The sequence below is a fragment of the Branchiostoma lanceolatum genome, chromosome 14 (genome assembly GCF_035083965.1).
Source record: "Branchiostoma lanceolatum isolate klBraLanc5 chromosome 14, klBraLanc5.hap2, whole genome shotgun sequence".
NCBI lineage: Eukaryota > Metazoa > Chordata > Leptocardii > Amphioxiformes > Branchiostomatidae > Branchiostoma > Branchiostoma lanceolatum.
The window spans coordinates 3254285-3268815 of NC_089735.1; the positions used below are offsets into that span (position 1 = coordinate 3254285).

General features: G+C 44.3%; 2 protein-coding genes across 2 annotated transcripts; both read right to left on the reverse strand.

Moving 5' to 3' along the window:
* Positions 1-737: 737 nt before the first annotated feature.
* Positions 738-7240, reverse strand: LOC136448610 (uncharacterized). The gene is made up of 3 exons (XM_066448248.1): positions 6549-7240; positions 2178-2287; positions 738-2082 (listed from the first exon to the last, which is right to left on the reverse strand). The coding sequence occupies exons 1-3, from the start codon at positions 6745-6747 to the stop codon at positions 1384-1386; spliced, it is 1008 nt and encodes a 335-aa protein (XP_066304345.1). The 5' UTR covers positions 6748-7240; the 3' UTR covers positions 738-1383.
* Positions 7241-10028: 2788 nt separating this feature from the next.
* On the reverse strand, positions 10029-14531 carry LOC136449101 (uncharacterized). Its single transcript, XM_066448914.1, has 4 exons — positions 12930-14531; positions 12518-12647; positions 11267-11411; positions 10029-10532 (listed from the first exon to the last, which is right to left on the reverse strand). Exons 1-4 carry the CDS (start codon positions 13172-13174, stop codon positions 10192-10194), a joined length of 861 nt encoding a protein of 286 aa, XP_066305011.1. The 5' UTR covers positions 13175-14531; the 3' UTR covers positions 10029-10191.

Genomic DNA, 14531 nt, shown 5'->3' on the forward strand with positions numbered 1-14531 from the left:
CGGGGACGGACAAACAAGCTTTTCCACTGTGTGTGAGCGTGTGTCTTTCAAAGGGAGCTCAGGGGAGGTTCAGTTTATATCGAGGGGAGGTGGAGGTACCCGGTGGGGGACCGTGCATTTTAACTCAGTTTTCACGTGATGTGTAAGAAGGGAATCATTACTTCAATGGGCTAGCGAAAAAAACAAACGACATATGATAAAACGGTGACGATCTGCCCATTCAACCTCTGCTTGGAGAGTAGGAATCATGATAATGGTGTAAGACCGAGAGGTCAGGGGTTCGATTCCTGGCATTCCCGGCTAGACGTTGTGTCCTTGGGAATGGCACTTTACAGGACCTTCTTCACTCCCTCCTGACCAGGTGTAAAAATGGGTACCTGATTTCGGTGGGGTGGAAAGAGAGGGTTGAGATCCACCTTACTGTGTCCTTGGCACAGAAGATGACAACCAACTGGCCAAACGACTAATCTCCAAGCAGATCCACACCGGGCGCGAAAATCGTATATGCTAGCTAGAGAAGGTCCAGTCAGCCAGAGAGGGTCGGGCTATTGGACCCTCTCTGGCTGACTGGACCTTCTCTGGTTAGCATATACGATTTTCGCGCCCGGTGTGGATCTGCTTGGAGATTACCCAACGACCTCAAAAAGGGTTATGGGGCTATCTTTAACTTTTCACGCTGTTAACTATCGTCTTCACAAGACAAGAGGCGTCGCGTATCAACGACAAAAGCGGTCAGGTACTTTCGAAAATATGATTTAATCTCAATATGAAATAGCAACAACGAACCGACGTTCCCAGTGTATCTAGAAACGAAGAGAATTATGAAAGAACGTTTGTAGAACAGTATAAAACGACAACTTTGGTGGGTGCCTGCTACATTGAGCTGTATCTATCACAGCCCCTACAAGGGACAACCAACTGAAAAGACGTAATGAACAAGAAGAAACAAGTGGAAATATAATCATTTTACAGCGTTGGTTGAGAGTTCTTAGGAAATCTATTGAGCACTCTAGTACTTACCTACTTTGCACGTTTGTGCTGAACAATATATACAGTGGAATATTAGGTACGCAAAGTCTTTGCTGGCCATAAGCTATCGGTTTTGGTTTTTTTTACATATCATCATCTGTTTCTTTTTCTTGCACGTTTTTATTGCAACATTTTATAATATCAATCACTAGTTTCAAAGGCGAATAAATCGGCCCGGCCAAAGGTTTTGATCATGTTTTCCGTCAAAGACGAAAAAATATTCACAACTCATAGAGCTTTTTATCTTAACACAGCATTGAAGTCATATTCTCTTTCAGAAAATATAACCTCAGCTGTATGAAAAATTAGGGTGCAGGAAATATGTATAGCTGCTACAAACAAGTTTACGCTTTGTTAGATCATTTTCATTCTTTTAATGCCATAGAAACGACTGTCATGGCAACCGTCGCCATGGAAACTCCCGCCATTCGATACTGGCGATCGATGGTGTCCGTCATAGTCATCACCACGGCAACGACTCTCGCCGAATAAAGACGTCATCTTGCCACGCCCATCACCTGAGCAACGTTCTTTATCACCGCCAGTCATTCCGTTGCTATGGCAACTCCTGTTGTCATGGTTACCGTGAAAATTGACATGTTCTCTGTTCTTGTCGTTCTTCCCTTTGCTGTTGTGTCTGTGGCGGGGTTTAGTTTTCGGGGAGGCGCTGCCGCTCCTGGGGTCGGTTCTGGCGGGGTCCTTGGTGTGCGGACCAGTAGTTTTCGGGGAGGCGCTGCCGTTCCTGGGGTCGGTCTTGGCGGGGTCCTTGGTGTGCGGACCAGTAGTTTTCGGGGAGGCGCTGCCGCTCCTGGGGTCGGTCTTGGCGGGGTCCTTGGTGTGCCGGCCCGTAGTTTTCGGGGAGGCGCTGCCACTCCTGGGGTCGGTTCTGGCGGGGTCCTTGGTGTGCGGGCCCGTAGTTTTCGGGGAGGCGCTGCCGCTCCTGTGGTCGGTCTTGGCGGGGTCCCTGGTGTGCGGGCCCGTCACGAGCAGGAACGACAAGCTGTTCTGATCCCGCTCCGCGAGCTGGAAGTTCTTATAGAGGATAAGGGCGGCCTGGAAAACGATACATCGAAGAAAATACGATTACACACTTGTCAAAAAGTGCCTGATGTACATGCCTCTGAAAGATTAATACTGTAAATACAAACCTGTATGGACAGCACGCGGTCGTGGTTTTTCTCCCCGTCGAAGAGGTCCCAGTACACGGAGTGCTCCCACAGGTGTTTGGTGAAGCACACTTTACTCTTGTACAGTTTACCTGGAGAACGGAACGCCAAGGTTATGCTTAGGTCACATTCCCAAGCCGGGGCCCGGCCGGGGTGTCGGCGAAAACCAAAAATAAAGACTGCATATCAAGAAAATACACAATTTGTAGTTAGGAGTAATTTTTAACGTTTTTTGTCTTTTGTTGTCTTTTATATCATATTTTTCGTTCCCGCAAACTGCCCGACCGGGCCCCGGTTTGGAAATGCGACCGTAGCATTAGAAGGGACGGTCCACAGTACAAACACGCGTATGGGTGTTTCGTCCTTGCATTACTAGTACATTTATTAAATAATAATAATAACCTTTATCATACATCCATGCCCTATCACGGGCTATGTATAGGCATATAGATACAAAATACATGGTAATGTTCATATAATGACACACAGGATTTCTAATACTTATCTAAAACAATGGTTCTAAATCTACTCTATTTCATAGGTTAATGGTTTCCTTCGGAGACGTTCTAGGAGCGCCGGCTTTTATTTTTTAGGGGGTGGGGTGGGGGGAGCGGTGACTCGCAATTGTCAAAATAGGACATGTTCTCTGTAAAGGAGATCGTTTACGCATAGCCTGACGAATCGCGCTCCTAGTGGCCAGCCGGTCCTGTGACCGCCAGGGTGGGGGTCAGTAACCTCCGGCCGAGAGCTTGGGTAAACACAGGCTAGTTTACGCACACCTAGATATGATCTCCCCCGCACTAGAGAACCTGGCCCGGATATGTTGAAAATCGCGAGTGGCGTAAAATACGGGGTCACCGTAGTTAAGATCACGAGCCTATGTAATCGTTAGCCTTTCAATGCATGTCCAACGCTATTCTCCAAGCAGATCTAATGGTTGCGAAGACCGTATCCAACTGGCAGCAGAAATTAGGTTGCAATAAAAACTTCTTTTGCCAGTCGGATACGGTCTTCGCAACCATTAGATCTGCTTGGAGATTAGCGTCGGACATGCATTGAAAGGCTAACGATTACATAGGCTCGTGATGTTAACTATGGTGACTCCGTATTTAATTAGCCTCCTTCGCAGACTTCCTTAGAAAGCTTAGAGAGTAGTAGATGCGTGTTGACTCACTTCAGACCTACATTTACTTTCCCATGAAAACTGAGCTACAGCGACCTGTGACCCTGAGATATTAGCACAAGGGGGCGTCGGGAGGCGGGCTTTGATGTCGTCCCACGGTTTGTTCAGGGGTTAAAATCATTACGACCGGATTTACAAACCTCGGCCATCCGTGTGGAAACAGTCTTATAGCTGACGACAAAATGCACTCTCCAAAAAGAGATTCGGCATGAAAGGTTTTAAAAAAAAGACGTCCAAAACGAGCCGTAGCCGAACGTCTGCTTGGAGGGTAGTAAATCCTTTCGACTGGGTTTACAATCACGACCATAGTCTATCCAGAATACGAGATACGAGACATCAAAACCGGAAGTTCAGCTGCAGTACTGCAGAAAGCCGCTCGGAGGCCCACCACCCAACTTTTCCATCTACCAAATATCATCTTCATACGGATCCATCCACAGCTTCTCGAGTTATGTTGTCCACATAGACAGACAGACAGACCGACAGACAGGCAGACAGACAGACAGACAGTCAGACAGACAAACAGACAGACAGGCAGACAGACAGACATTGGACGTCTATTTATGAATATAAGTGTTTACAGTGTCTAGTACGAAAACGATACATCGAAGAAAAATATGATTACACACTTGTCAAGTAGTGCCTGTTGTACATGCCTCTGGGTGATTAATAAGTTGATCTCCACGGAACGCACGAATCGGAACCACTGTGAATTCTGACCCCTTCACCAGGGGTCGGGACCCCGGGCTCGCTGCTATTCACAGCACTTGTACCAGCGAAATGTGAGAAATTTTTACAAGGGATGTTTTTGTGAAGTCTGAGGGGTGTGGGGTCAAGGGGGCGGAGGGATACATGAGTCACACGTGACATGTCACCCGCCTCTTCCTCACGTGATTTTGCGCCAAAGATGCCCAAAATCTATTTTCCCTCAACGAGAAAAAAACGAATATGAAATCTCAGAAACCATGTCAGAGCTTTACAAAATGAGCGAAATGATAAAAAATGCAGCGATTGTTATTGAAAGATTTAGGCCATTCCTAACACGTTATACTAGTAATAATATTTCATTGACAATCGCCAAGTACATATCCGATAATGAATACTAACACATTACAGATAATACACACAAATGAACGCGCTAAAGAGGAAAGTAGCAAAAAAGGAATATACAAGAGATAGTGACAAACTAATCACAAATATGACTTTCTGAGTTGGAAACGCATTCATCCAAGGATTAATTTGCCTAGCCATAGAACAAAACTGTAGATATACTGTAAATGCATTTAAGTTCGAGTGGTTTTTATTTCGCGCTAAGGCGAAAATTGAGTGTTTGCGGCGATTTCAAGTTCGCGGCAGCGCTATAGTCACATACTGCTACAGTATTGGATGAATGTTTGCAATGGCTTAAAGTTTGCGGCGAAACGGTCGCCTCGAAAACCGCGAACATTTAAGACCACCGCGAACATTTCTGCATTTACAGTATTAGAAAACAAAATATGTCCATTCTTCGGGACAAAAACATAGAAGATATTGCATGAGTGGCTGTCGTGTACGTTGTTTTTCTTGTAGCTATGGAGCGCTAGTGCAAAACGTTTTCAATGTTAACTCGACTTTCAGTAATTTGCATCCAGGTGCAACCATAAAAATAACTTACATTCAGTGCATGATGCAATTTCATTCTTGGCCCAGACATTTTGCCGAAAGCTATTTGAAGTTAGAGGTCATTGTCTCACCTCAAGGTCAACAAAAAGAGGGATAGAAGTTCATCCATTCAGAAATAGAAAAACAAACATCATGTGCCAAATTCCGATTGAGTTTAAAAATTGGTTTGCCTAATCTTATATGTTATATTGGTCATATTATATATGCATTTTCGATGATGAATCCCCCTCGCATGCATGGAAAGCCCTTTATGATACTTTTGAAACAAACTAAAAATCATAGCAAACAACAAAGGTGGTGAAAGTACGACTTATCTAGAATTCCATAATAGACACAATTGAAACCTTAAACCAGAGGGATGGCAATATATAATTTGAAAACCGCCATACAAGTATTTGAAAAATGCAGACGACGAAAGGTTACGAAAATACCTGGCAAATAATTCGCGCACAATTAAGTTGTCGTCGCTCGTATATAATTGGCTTGGCGCTGCTTTAAATAGAAATTGTTCAGACATCATAACAATAGTATGCATAACAAACAAAAGGTCCACAAAGCAACCGAAGAGTTTGTAATAAAAACGGCCATCAAGTTAAAATACAAGTAGTCGACATGAAAATAGGTAATCAGAAATGATTACAGTAAACATAAAAACATTTGTCACTTGAATATTTTTGCGCTATACTTAAGATTAATACTGTAATATCATAAGTGTCCGTGTATGTATGTGTGTGTGTGTGTGCGTGCGTGTAGTGTGTGTGTTGGTGTGTGTGTGTGTGCGCGCGTGTGTAGTGTGTGCGTGTGTGTAGCGTGTGTGTGTGTGTGTAGTGTGTGTGCGTGTAATGTGTGTGTGTGTGCGTAGTGTGTGCGTGTGTGTAGTGTGTGCGTGTGCGTGCGTGCGTGTGTGTAGTGTGTGCGTGTGCGTACGCGCGCGAGCAAATGTAGACGCACAATGTTCAAGTCGTACAACAGGTTTCTACAGACGCGAATACGAGAATGCATACCGGGCGACACAAAAGATTAGCAAAAGTTCCAACCGATGGAAATCTTTTCCCCCAAACTCAGGAAAAAACGCTAAAAACCTGTATCGTATACAAGCGCCCAACAGGGCCCGCCTGGAATTTTGGCGGGAAAGTTGGCATAATTACGAGCACAGAGGTCATTCAGCCACGTACGCAAACAAGCTATCTGTTACATATTCAATGGCCATGTGTGGCTCGCGTTATTTTTCGCGTAGAAAAATATTTAAAAAATCGAGAAAAATAGTAAGAAATGGCGTTCGCGCACGAAATTCCGTGTGACGGTAGACGAACATAATCGACACAAAATACACAAGGTGTCGTTTGGTAAAAGTTCGGGGAAGCCCTGTTAGGAGAAATTTTTGGTGGCGTACCGAGAGTAGCTTTGTGAAAAACAACCGATCTCTATTGTTACTGAAGTATGCGGTGTGCTTTAATACTGCCGCAAGCCACTAAGGAAAGGGAAATCCTTCAGGAAACCACACTCACCGCAAATCGAACAGTTCACGCCTCCCTCATAAGAGTCGTAGGCGCGGAGGACGTCGATCACCCCGTCCAGCTCGAGACACCGTTTGGGGCTGAGCGGGCTGGCAGCGGCGGTGGTCTCGGGACGAAGCCGTAGGGAGTCCGAGGACCTCACACGCTTGGGCCGGTGAATGCAAACCGGGTCGTCCGCGGAGCCAGACATCGTCTTGGCACAGTTTCAAGCGAGAGACCAGACTGACACAGTGATCTCGCCAGAGTCTCGCGCCTTGTTGTTGTTGTTGTTCTAGGAATGTGTACTAAAGGTTCGCCAGGAAATATATTTTTGTCAGGGGGATATATTCTTCACCATGAGGCCCCATGGCAGGACGACTTGTGTCCGAGCAACACAGATATCCCTCTCGTGTGGTTGGACGACCGGGCGCTCCCGTCGTCCTGCATAATAAATAAAGCCATTCACAAAACCGAGCCACCAATCGGAGGGCCCCGCTCCAGACACGAGATAGCCTTAAAGAATGCCGCTCCCCAGCCAATAAAAATTGGAAACAAAAAATCATATAAAAATTCCAGAGGATTATTTTTCAACACCGTGAAGATAAACACGACCTAGAAGTGTGCCTCGATCTTTCCATGGTTGTTATTTTCCCAATTGTTCCGAAGGAATGTCAGAAAATGGGTAAGATATTCGCCAACCCGTCCCCAACCCCTACAACTACGATGAAGCCTGGATTTTAAAGAGCCCAGCGTGTTTTCCCACTGAATGTGTTTGTTTTCGATGGCTCTGCACACAAAGAAGTTGGCAGTTCAGTTGTCGGAATGAAAGTCCGGGGGCGGCGGTACAACGGTCGGGCAAGAGGGCCAGGGATAGTACGAGATAGCCTGGATGCCAGACCGCCGATAGAGTAGAGTAGAGTAGAGTAGAGTAGAGTAGAGTAGAGTAGAGCTAGAGTAGAGTAGAGTAGAGTAGAGTAGAGTAGAGTAGAGTAGAGTAGAGTAGAGTAGAGTAGAGTAGAGTAGAGTAGAGTAGAGTAGAGTAGAGTAGAGTAGAGTAGAGCTAGAGTAGAGTAGAGTAGAGTAGAGTAGAGTAGAGTAGAGTAGAGTAGAGTAGAGTAGAGTACAGTAGAAGAAGAAGAGAAGGGAAGGGACGGTAGAGCGACGATGATTTGACCGACGAGGGAAATGACGAAGCAAGGACCTTGGACGAAGGTAGTGAGAGGTTTGGGGTCAAACTTATAGTTATATAGGATTATTATCTAGAATTTTCCATGACTTCGTTTCTTACAACTTTTTATTCAGGTTAATGTACTGAAAAAAAATAAACGCGACAATGAAATTATGTCAGTTGCCGGTGGCAAAAACTCTGTAGTATATAAACGTTTATGTTTTTCTTCGACGAACGCTGCATTTCTGGCTAGGGGTACTCTCCAAGCAGAGGTTAGGCTCCTGCTTGTTTTTGACGTATTTTTAAGGTGTTTTTGTGACTACATTTTTTGGCCCCCTGATGGCTTTCACTGGTATTGTAGCGGAACTTACCTATTTTTGCCGAATCATACGATCCAAAACCCCCCAGGAAGGCCCGGTGGAGGCTAAGACGAATACGTTGATCCGCCAAAACCCCAACGTCCCGTATTATCGGCTTTTAGTGCGGTGTGGGTGGTGTGGGGATCAGGAACGATCTGATAACAAATCGCTCAGAATTCAAGGTATGCCTCTACTCGCTCTCCCAGTTCCACACACTATAGCCACACCCACATTTGTTTGTTTGTGCCTTTATTTATTCTCGAAAAAAGCTCTTATCGGCCATCTTGGCCGCTTTTCATAGAGGTCGAGATGAGGGCATGTCAAGGGGTCAACATAACAATAAATAACTAAAGCTTGGTCAACCTAGGTGACTCAAAATTATATCAATAATACAAAGAATAGATAAATAATGAATAAACAATAATAACAAGTAATAGTTCGTCAAGTCATTATGTCCATAACCGTTCGATAAGGGTCAGTTACTGTGGCGATAGTCTTTTGAAGGTTGAACACATGCACTTTTGGTCGAGTTGTTGTTGCTCAAACGAACCCTTTCTCACGCCATATATCATCACACCTACGACATAAAGTTATTTTTTGGTAACGTCTGTGTGTGTGTGTCACAGTGTGTGTGAGTGTGTGTGTGTGTGTGCGTGTGTGTGTTTGTGAGAGCACGATAACTCGAGAATGTCTGGATGGATTTTTCTATATGTGGATTGTGTCGTGTAATGTTAGGTGATCACGAGATCTCGAACTGATTAGATCCCCCCTAGCGGCTTATAGTGGTAATGCAGCGGAACTTCCCGTTTTTACAATCTTTTGAGCTGCTACGGTCAGGAAATTGGGGTGGTAAATATCTTTATACTATATGATAGATTCCGTAGGACACCACACACACGTACAGGTGCAACTGAGAACTTGTCAAACGTAAAGGTTTAAAAAGGTCAGAGTTCGTAATGATACCACAGTGGGGAACGTCATACTCTCCAAGCAGATCTAATGGTTGCGAAGACCGTGTCCAACTGGCAGAAGAAGTTTTTATTGCAACCTAAGGTTGTTTGCAACCAAAACTTCTTCTGCCAGTCGGATACGGTCTTCGCAACCATTAGATCTGCTTGGAGATTATGAACGTCCGCCCGAAGCTGGATATGTTCAAGTTATATTGAGCTCGCATGGGTAGCTACAACATACATGTACTATAACATCGTGTTTACCATGTGTACATATTTTCCAGAGAGCAAAACGTTGTCATTCTCAACATAAATGTACAGTTTATATCTTTGTCTTTGTTTTTGTAGTGTCAAAATGTTTTTTGTGTCAAAACCCTTGTGTTGGGCATATAGAGATTTATCTGTTCCACCTATTAAAGAACATGTGTGGGGCTGGCATCGGGCTTCTCAAAAGAAAGCGTGTTAGAACACAATGAAACAAGGCTTCATAAAAGTACTACTACTAACCAAAATTTCAATCTTAAATATTCTTCTCCACCAGAAAGTCACAAGGGTCTATTTGATAACCATGCTAAGAAAACAGCTCAAACTCCGTAAAAAAGCTACTAGTAGTAAAGAAACCCTACCTTTGACCCTGGTTTCTGATGTATCATATCAGCCATCCAAATTCTCCAGATTGAGCCAAACTTTTCAAGGATTTGGCCCTTTGTCGACCTGCAAGGTAAGGGTTGTCCGGACGGATGCACTTCACCCTTAAGTCGCTAGGACTAGACTTTGGCTTCAAGTACTGTAAGTCCTCGGACAAACCTTTACAGTTCCATCACAATCTTTAGATTGCGCCGCGAACTATATGGAATCAAGACATCCTCGGACTAATCAGTGCACAGGTTTTATTCAGACGTGAAAATGAAAAAAAGGAAAAGTTTGGAACAGGGCCCAGGTGGGATATCAGTTAAATTACTTAGAAGTTGGAACAGACATTACGGTTCGCTTATGCCCGGACCTTCTAGCTCTTCTAGGTGTGGTCGGCGTTTATTTTTTGGCGGGAGCTCTGATCTGATTTTTAACATGGGCCAGGCTCTCAAAGGCCTAATAGCATAGAACCTGGTTGTTGAATACTGGCGCAAATCAGCGCTGCCGCCCAAAATACCTCCGGCTCTGTGAAGGAGGCTACATGGTCAACGTTTGGAGCAGTGGGCCTGGTCCGGGGAACAGAATTTGTCCAAGTCGTACCCGTGCGCCAGCGCAGCTGTCTTGGCCGCATGGTAGCCACCACTTGAAAGGGTCTGGGAACGAGAGAACAGCATCATGCCCTCGTACCCAATCCCCATAGAGGTTCCGCAGTAGTAGGTGAGGAGAGTGTACCCGTCGGCATGGTCGGGGGCCAAGGCAACAGCCCGCCATTCTTCGTTCACCTCCGATAGCCCCTTCACACCCAGTGTCGAGCCTGTCGCCTTCCAGATAGCAGGGTTTGCGGTTGGTTCCTCTGAAAACTCAACCTTGATGTGGCGTGTTTCTCCTTTGGAAAGTGAAAGAAAGAAAGGGAAAGTGATCTTGAACCAATTTAGCTCGCTGAAGAGCCAAGGAGATCTTATCCTATATGCCATGATGTCCTTGGAATAGCATACTGTAAATGCATTTAAATTCGCGTGATTTTAATTTCGCGGTAGGGAGAAAATGGCGTGTTCGCGGTGGTTTTAAGTTCGCGTTCGAAACAATAGTAGCGCTACAGAAACAGAGTTGAAAAATATTCGCGGCGATTTTAAGTTCGCGGCAGAGAGCTTACCGTGAAAACCGTGAACATAAAACCACCGCGAACGTTTCTGCATTTACCATATGTGGTCATGACAGAGAAGACAGACACTATGTACACTGTTTACAGGTTCGTTGTACCGGGGAAATTTCCTTAGCTCTTTTTTCCGGCAAATGCAATCAAAGAACAGTGCTAGTCCCATCCTATAAGGTCTGCAACCATTTCTAGCGTGAGCGTCAACAGCCGAGATTCGAACTTCCAACCACTTGTTCCAGAGGCACGGACGCTAACCGCTGGACTAGGCACGCTACACTGAAGGGAGATTCATAGAAATGTTTTTTTCCAGCTAAAACCAATTGGAGACAGGGTCTATAGGGATTTGCATCCGTGCAGTTTATAAAATTATTTTCAGAGCGATCGTAATACTGTAAAATAATGCCTCCGCCCTTGAGGCGTCGCCAAAAAAGTGAATCGGTCTCACTCGAATATAGTTGGCTTACCAGTAAGCGTCTTGAAATCGAAGGTGTTTGTCATGACATAATCACCCTTTGGTCGGGTTGGGTCCGGTACGTAGAGGTAAGAGTAACAGCCGTAGCAGTCCTGGGGCGGGTTCCTGCCTCTTACGCCATACCACCGTCCTTTCAGCTGAAAGTTTGATAGAAAGTTTATAAGAAGTTCTTGCCCGGAGGCTAATTGCAAGACATGTAAAATGAAAAGGACGAACAGATCATGGGGAACAATATAGCATGTGACTAGTCTAAATACTGACAATAAATTCTTACTTATTGGGGTTTGACTTCTTTTTCCAAGACAGCTGTGGAAGACGAATGATCCCACTTTTTCTGTAATGTGTGTTAAGAGGAGAGTATACGTAGTTTTCGTCTTGTCTGTAAACGTGGAGAAATAAGGATGGAATGTGGTATCTTCTTTAAACTGCTCCTTTCTTTCGTGATTGTAGAAGGGGCAATTCTGATAGAATAGCGAAGTAATGATAGATCTATCTTTAAACAATCCGATCTCCTAACAACTGGATTGAATACGGAGATTACTTCTGGAAGTTTCAACTGACATCCATTATCCCTCTGTTGTAGAGACAGAATGGTCTTTAGCGTCGTGTGGCGTCGTGTGGCGCAACTGTAGAGCACGCGGCTGTCAAACAATGGGTCCCGGGATCTAATCCCAGGTGTGCCCGGAGACATGTCCGAACTTGCGCCCCGACGTTGTGCCCTTGGGAAAGACTTTTGGCACGACTTTCCTCACTTCACTCAGGTGTAAATGAGTACCTAGCTCATCTAGGGTTAGGGACGTCCCTCGGATAGGACGTTAAATGGAGGTCCCGTGTTTGGGGAGAGCAACACCCCGCGCACGTTAAAGAACCCACTACACCTTTCGAAAAAGAGTAGGGGCATGCCCCGGTGTGCGATGGTCGAAATCTTACAGTCCGGACTGGGATGACATCTTGAAAAGGTGATAGTTCACCTGTTATGTCAATCCTTCCACAAAATGTGGTAAATCAAAATAAATAAATAAATAAATAAAATATTGTTTACCTTTATCAACGTATAAAGTAACAGGTAATGTGAAAATTCTATTTTAAAAGTTACTAAAACCAAGGAGGTTCTATCGCTAAAACGCTGTTACTTGAAGCAAGGAGGTTTTATATACTCTATATAAAACCTCCTTGCTTGAAGCAATGATTCAAGAAATCAGGGAAGGATTTTCAACTGGAATAACTGAAGTGTATGCCTTACCATATCAAAAGTAAAATTCTGTGCCAGTTTCTGTGGCTTGGTACAGTTGAAGGTTGATGGCACATTTGACATGCACTTGTTTTGGACAGTCGTACAGGATAATAACTTGAGAAACTGCTCGTCTTCGTACCTGAAGCAAAGTAGCGTAAGTTTGTACACCATATCATGCACACCATAGACAAGTTGTAACATGCTTGTTGGGTCTTATGTCATTTCTATATCATATGTATTTTCGATGTGGTAAAAAAATCATCAAGAACAACGAAAACAAAGTAACTACATGTACATGATACATGGCTCACATTTGATTTGTGATGAGCCTAAGCACAGCTTGTGACACGCACACTAAACACACACACATGGAATACACTCACTCACACACAAACATGTACATGCACCATCAATACCATACCCATAGGAGAAGAGACATGCCACGGGGCAGGTCATGTTGTCACCGCTACCGCAGCCACCAAGGCAGGTGAGGGCATCACGGCAGGTCGTGTTGGCGACACAGACGATCGTCTCTTTACTACAGTGTCTTAGAACGCATCCGAAGTCAATCTGCTGGCTAAACACGACTGGCAAAAGTGTTACGGCAAGCAGAGATAAGGCGAGGGGAAACATATTTTTAGGGCACACCATTTTGAAGTCTTTCATTCAACAACGTCCAAACTCCAATGTCTAAAAGTGGAACGGTCTATCCTTCATTGGGAAAATATTGAGCGTCTTGGAGGGGTAGGTTTGTGAGTCAGAGAGAACAAGTGGATAGGCTGGGGTCTGGATGTGGTTTACCAGTATTCAAGATTTGAGATGACAAAAGGGTACTATGGGGTATATGAAAACACACACAAAGATGAACTTGAGTTGAAGAACATTTCTGTCCATGACTCTTACACCTACATCTTGAGTGGTGCGGTCCAGTGTCAAGGTCTTCTTCGATTATATAATTTGTTTGGTCTGTCTGATAGAAATACAATCGGAGTGCCCAAAGTACAAGGTCCATTTCAATTGTTGCTTACAGCCAGGTTCTGAATGCCAAGTACAAAATGAAATTCGTCATTAGTTTTAAACTTCTAAACAGTCATTGTTCCGAACTACTACTGAAGGAGTAAAAACACAAGACCAACATTTGAGGTACAATTCAAGTTTTGTTCCCAGAGTAGAGTAACATAGCGACACCATTGTATTCTATACTTTCAACAAGAAAGAAAACAAAAACATTTTTTTGTGTCACACAGAATAATGCTATAAATCTATTGTCAAAACATACACATAATATCTATTCTGCCGACTACATCACTTAAAAACTGGGATGTCCCTAGTTCCTGATGGACATATATCTAAAAAAGGGTGTATTCAAGACGGTGAAACTGGCATTTTTACCCTTCAAGATAGTGAGTAGCTCTCAATATAATAGTTTTGGCACATGCCATATCTGGATCACAACATGGTGTCTTTGTGTGTGTTGACAGCCACTCAAGGAGTATGGCAAGTCTACATGGATTTTTATTTTTCAGTTCTGTTGTAGCCGGGCTTTCCTAGCCCTCCTCTTGGCGTCAGCGGTTCTCTCAGCTTCAAAAGTTGAGACGCAGTTATGGCTCAGGTGTCGCCAGGTACTGCAATCGTCGCAAAGTGCTTTAATGTTTGTGGGGTCAATGTGACCCTTCTTTAAGTAATGTTTAAGAGTATCTTTGTACCGCTTTCTCTGTCCACACCTAGGCTGTGTCCCTTGATCCAGGGTGTGTTTGGGGAGCCGATTGTCTGGCACTCGGACACAGTGACCAGTCCATCGTAGTTGGCTGCGCATAATGAGTGTCTCTATACTACAGGAACCAGCTTCAGCTAGCACACTAGTGTAGTCTCTACCAGACTAACTACGCCGGCTATAGTGAGAATATTTAACAGGGAAGTTTGGCCACCGGAGGGTTTCATTTCATTTGAGGGAGAAATATTAACCTTCCCCTGGACTGACTCTCCTGACCAATTATTCCTTTTTTGACAAATTTTATGATTC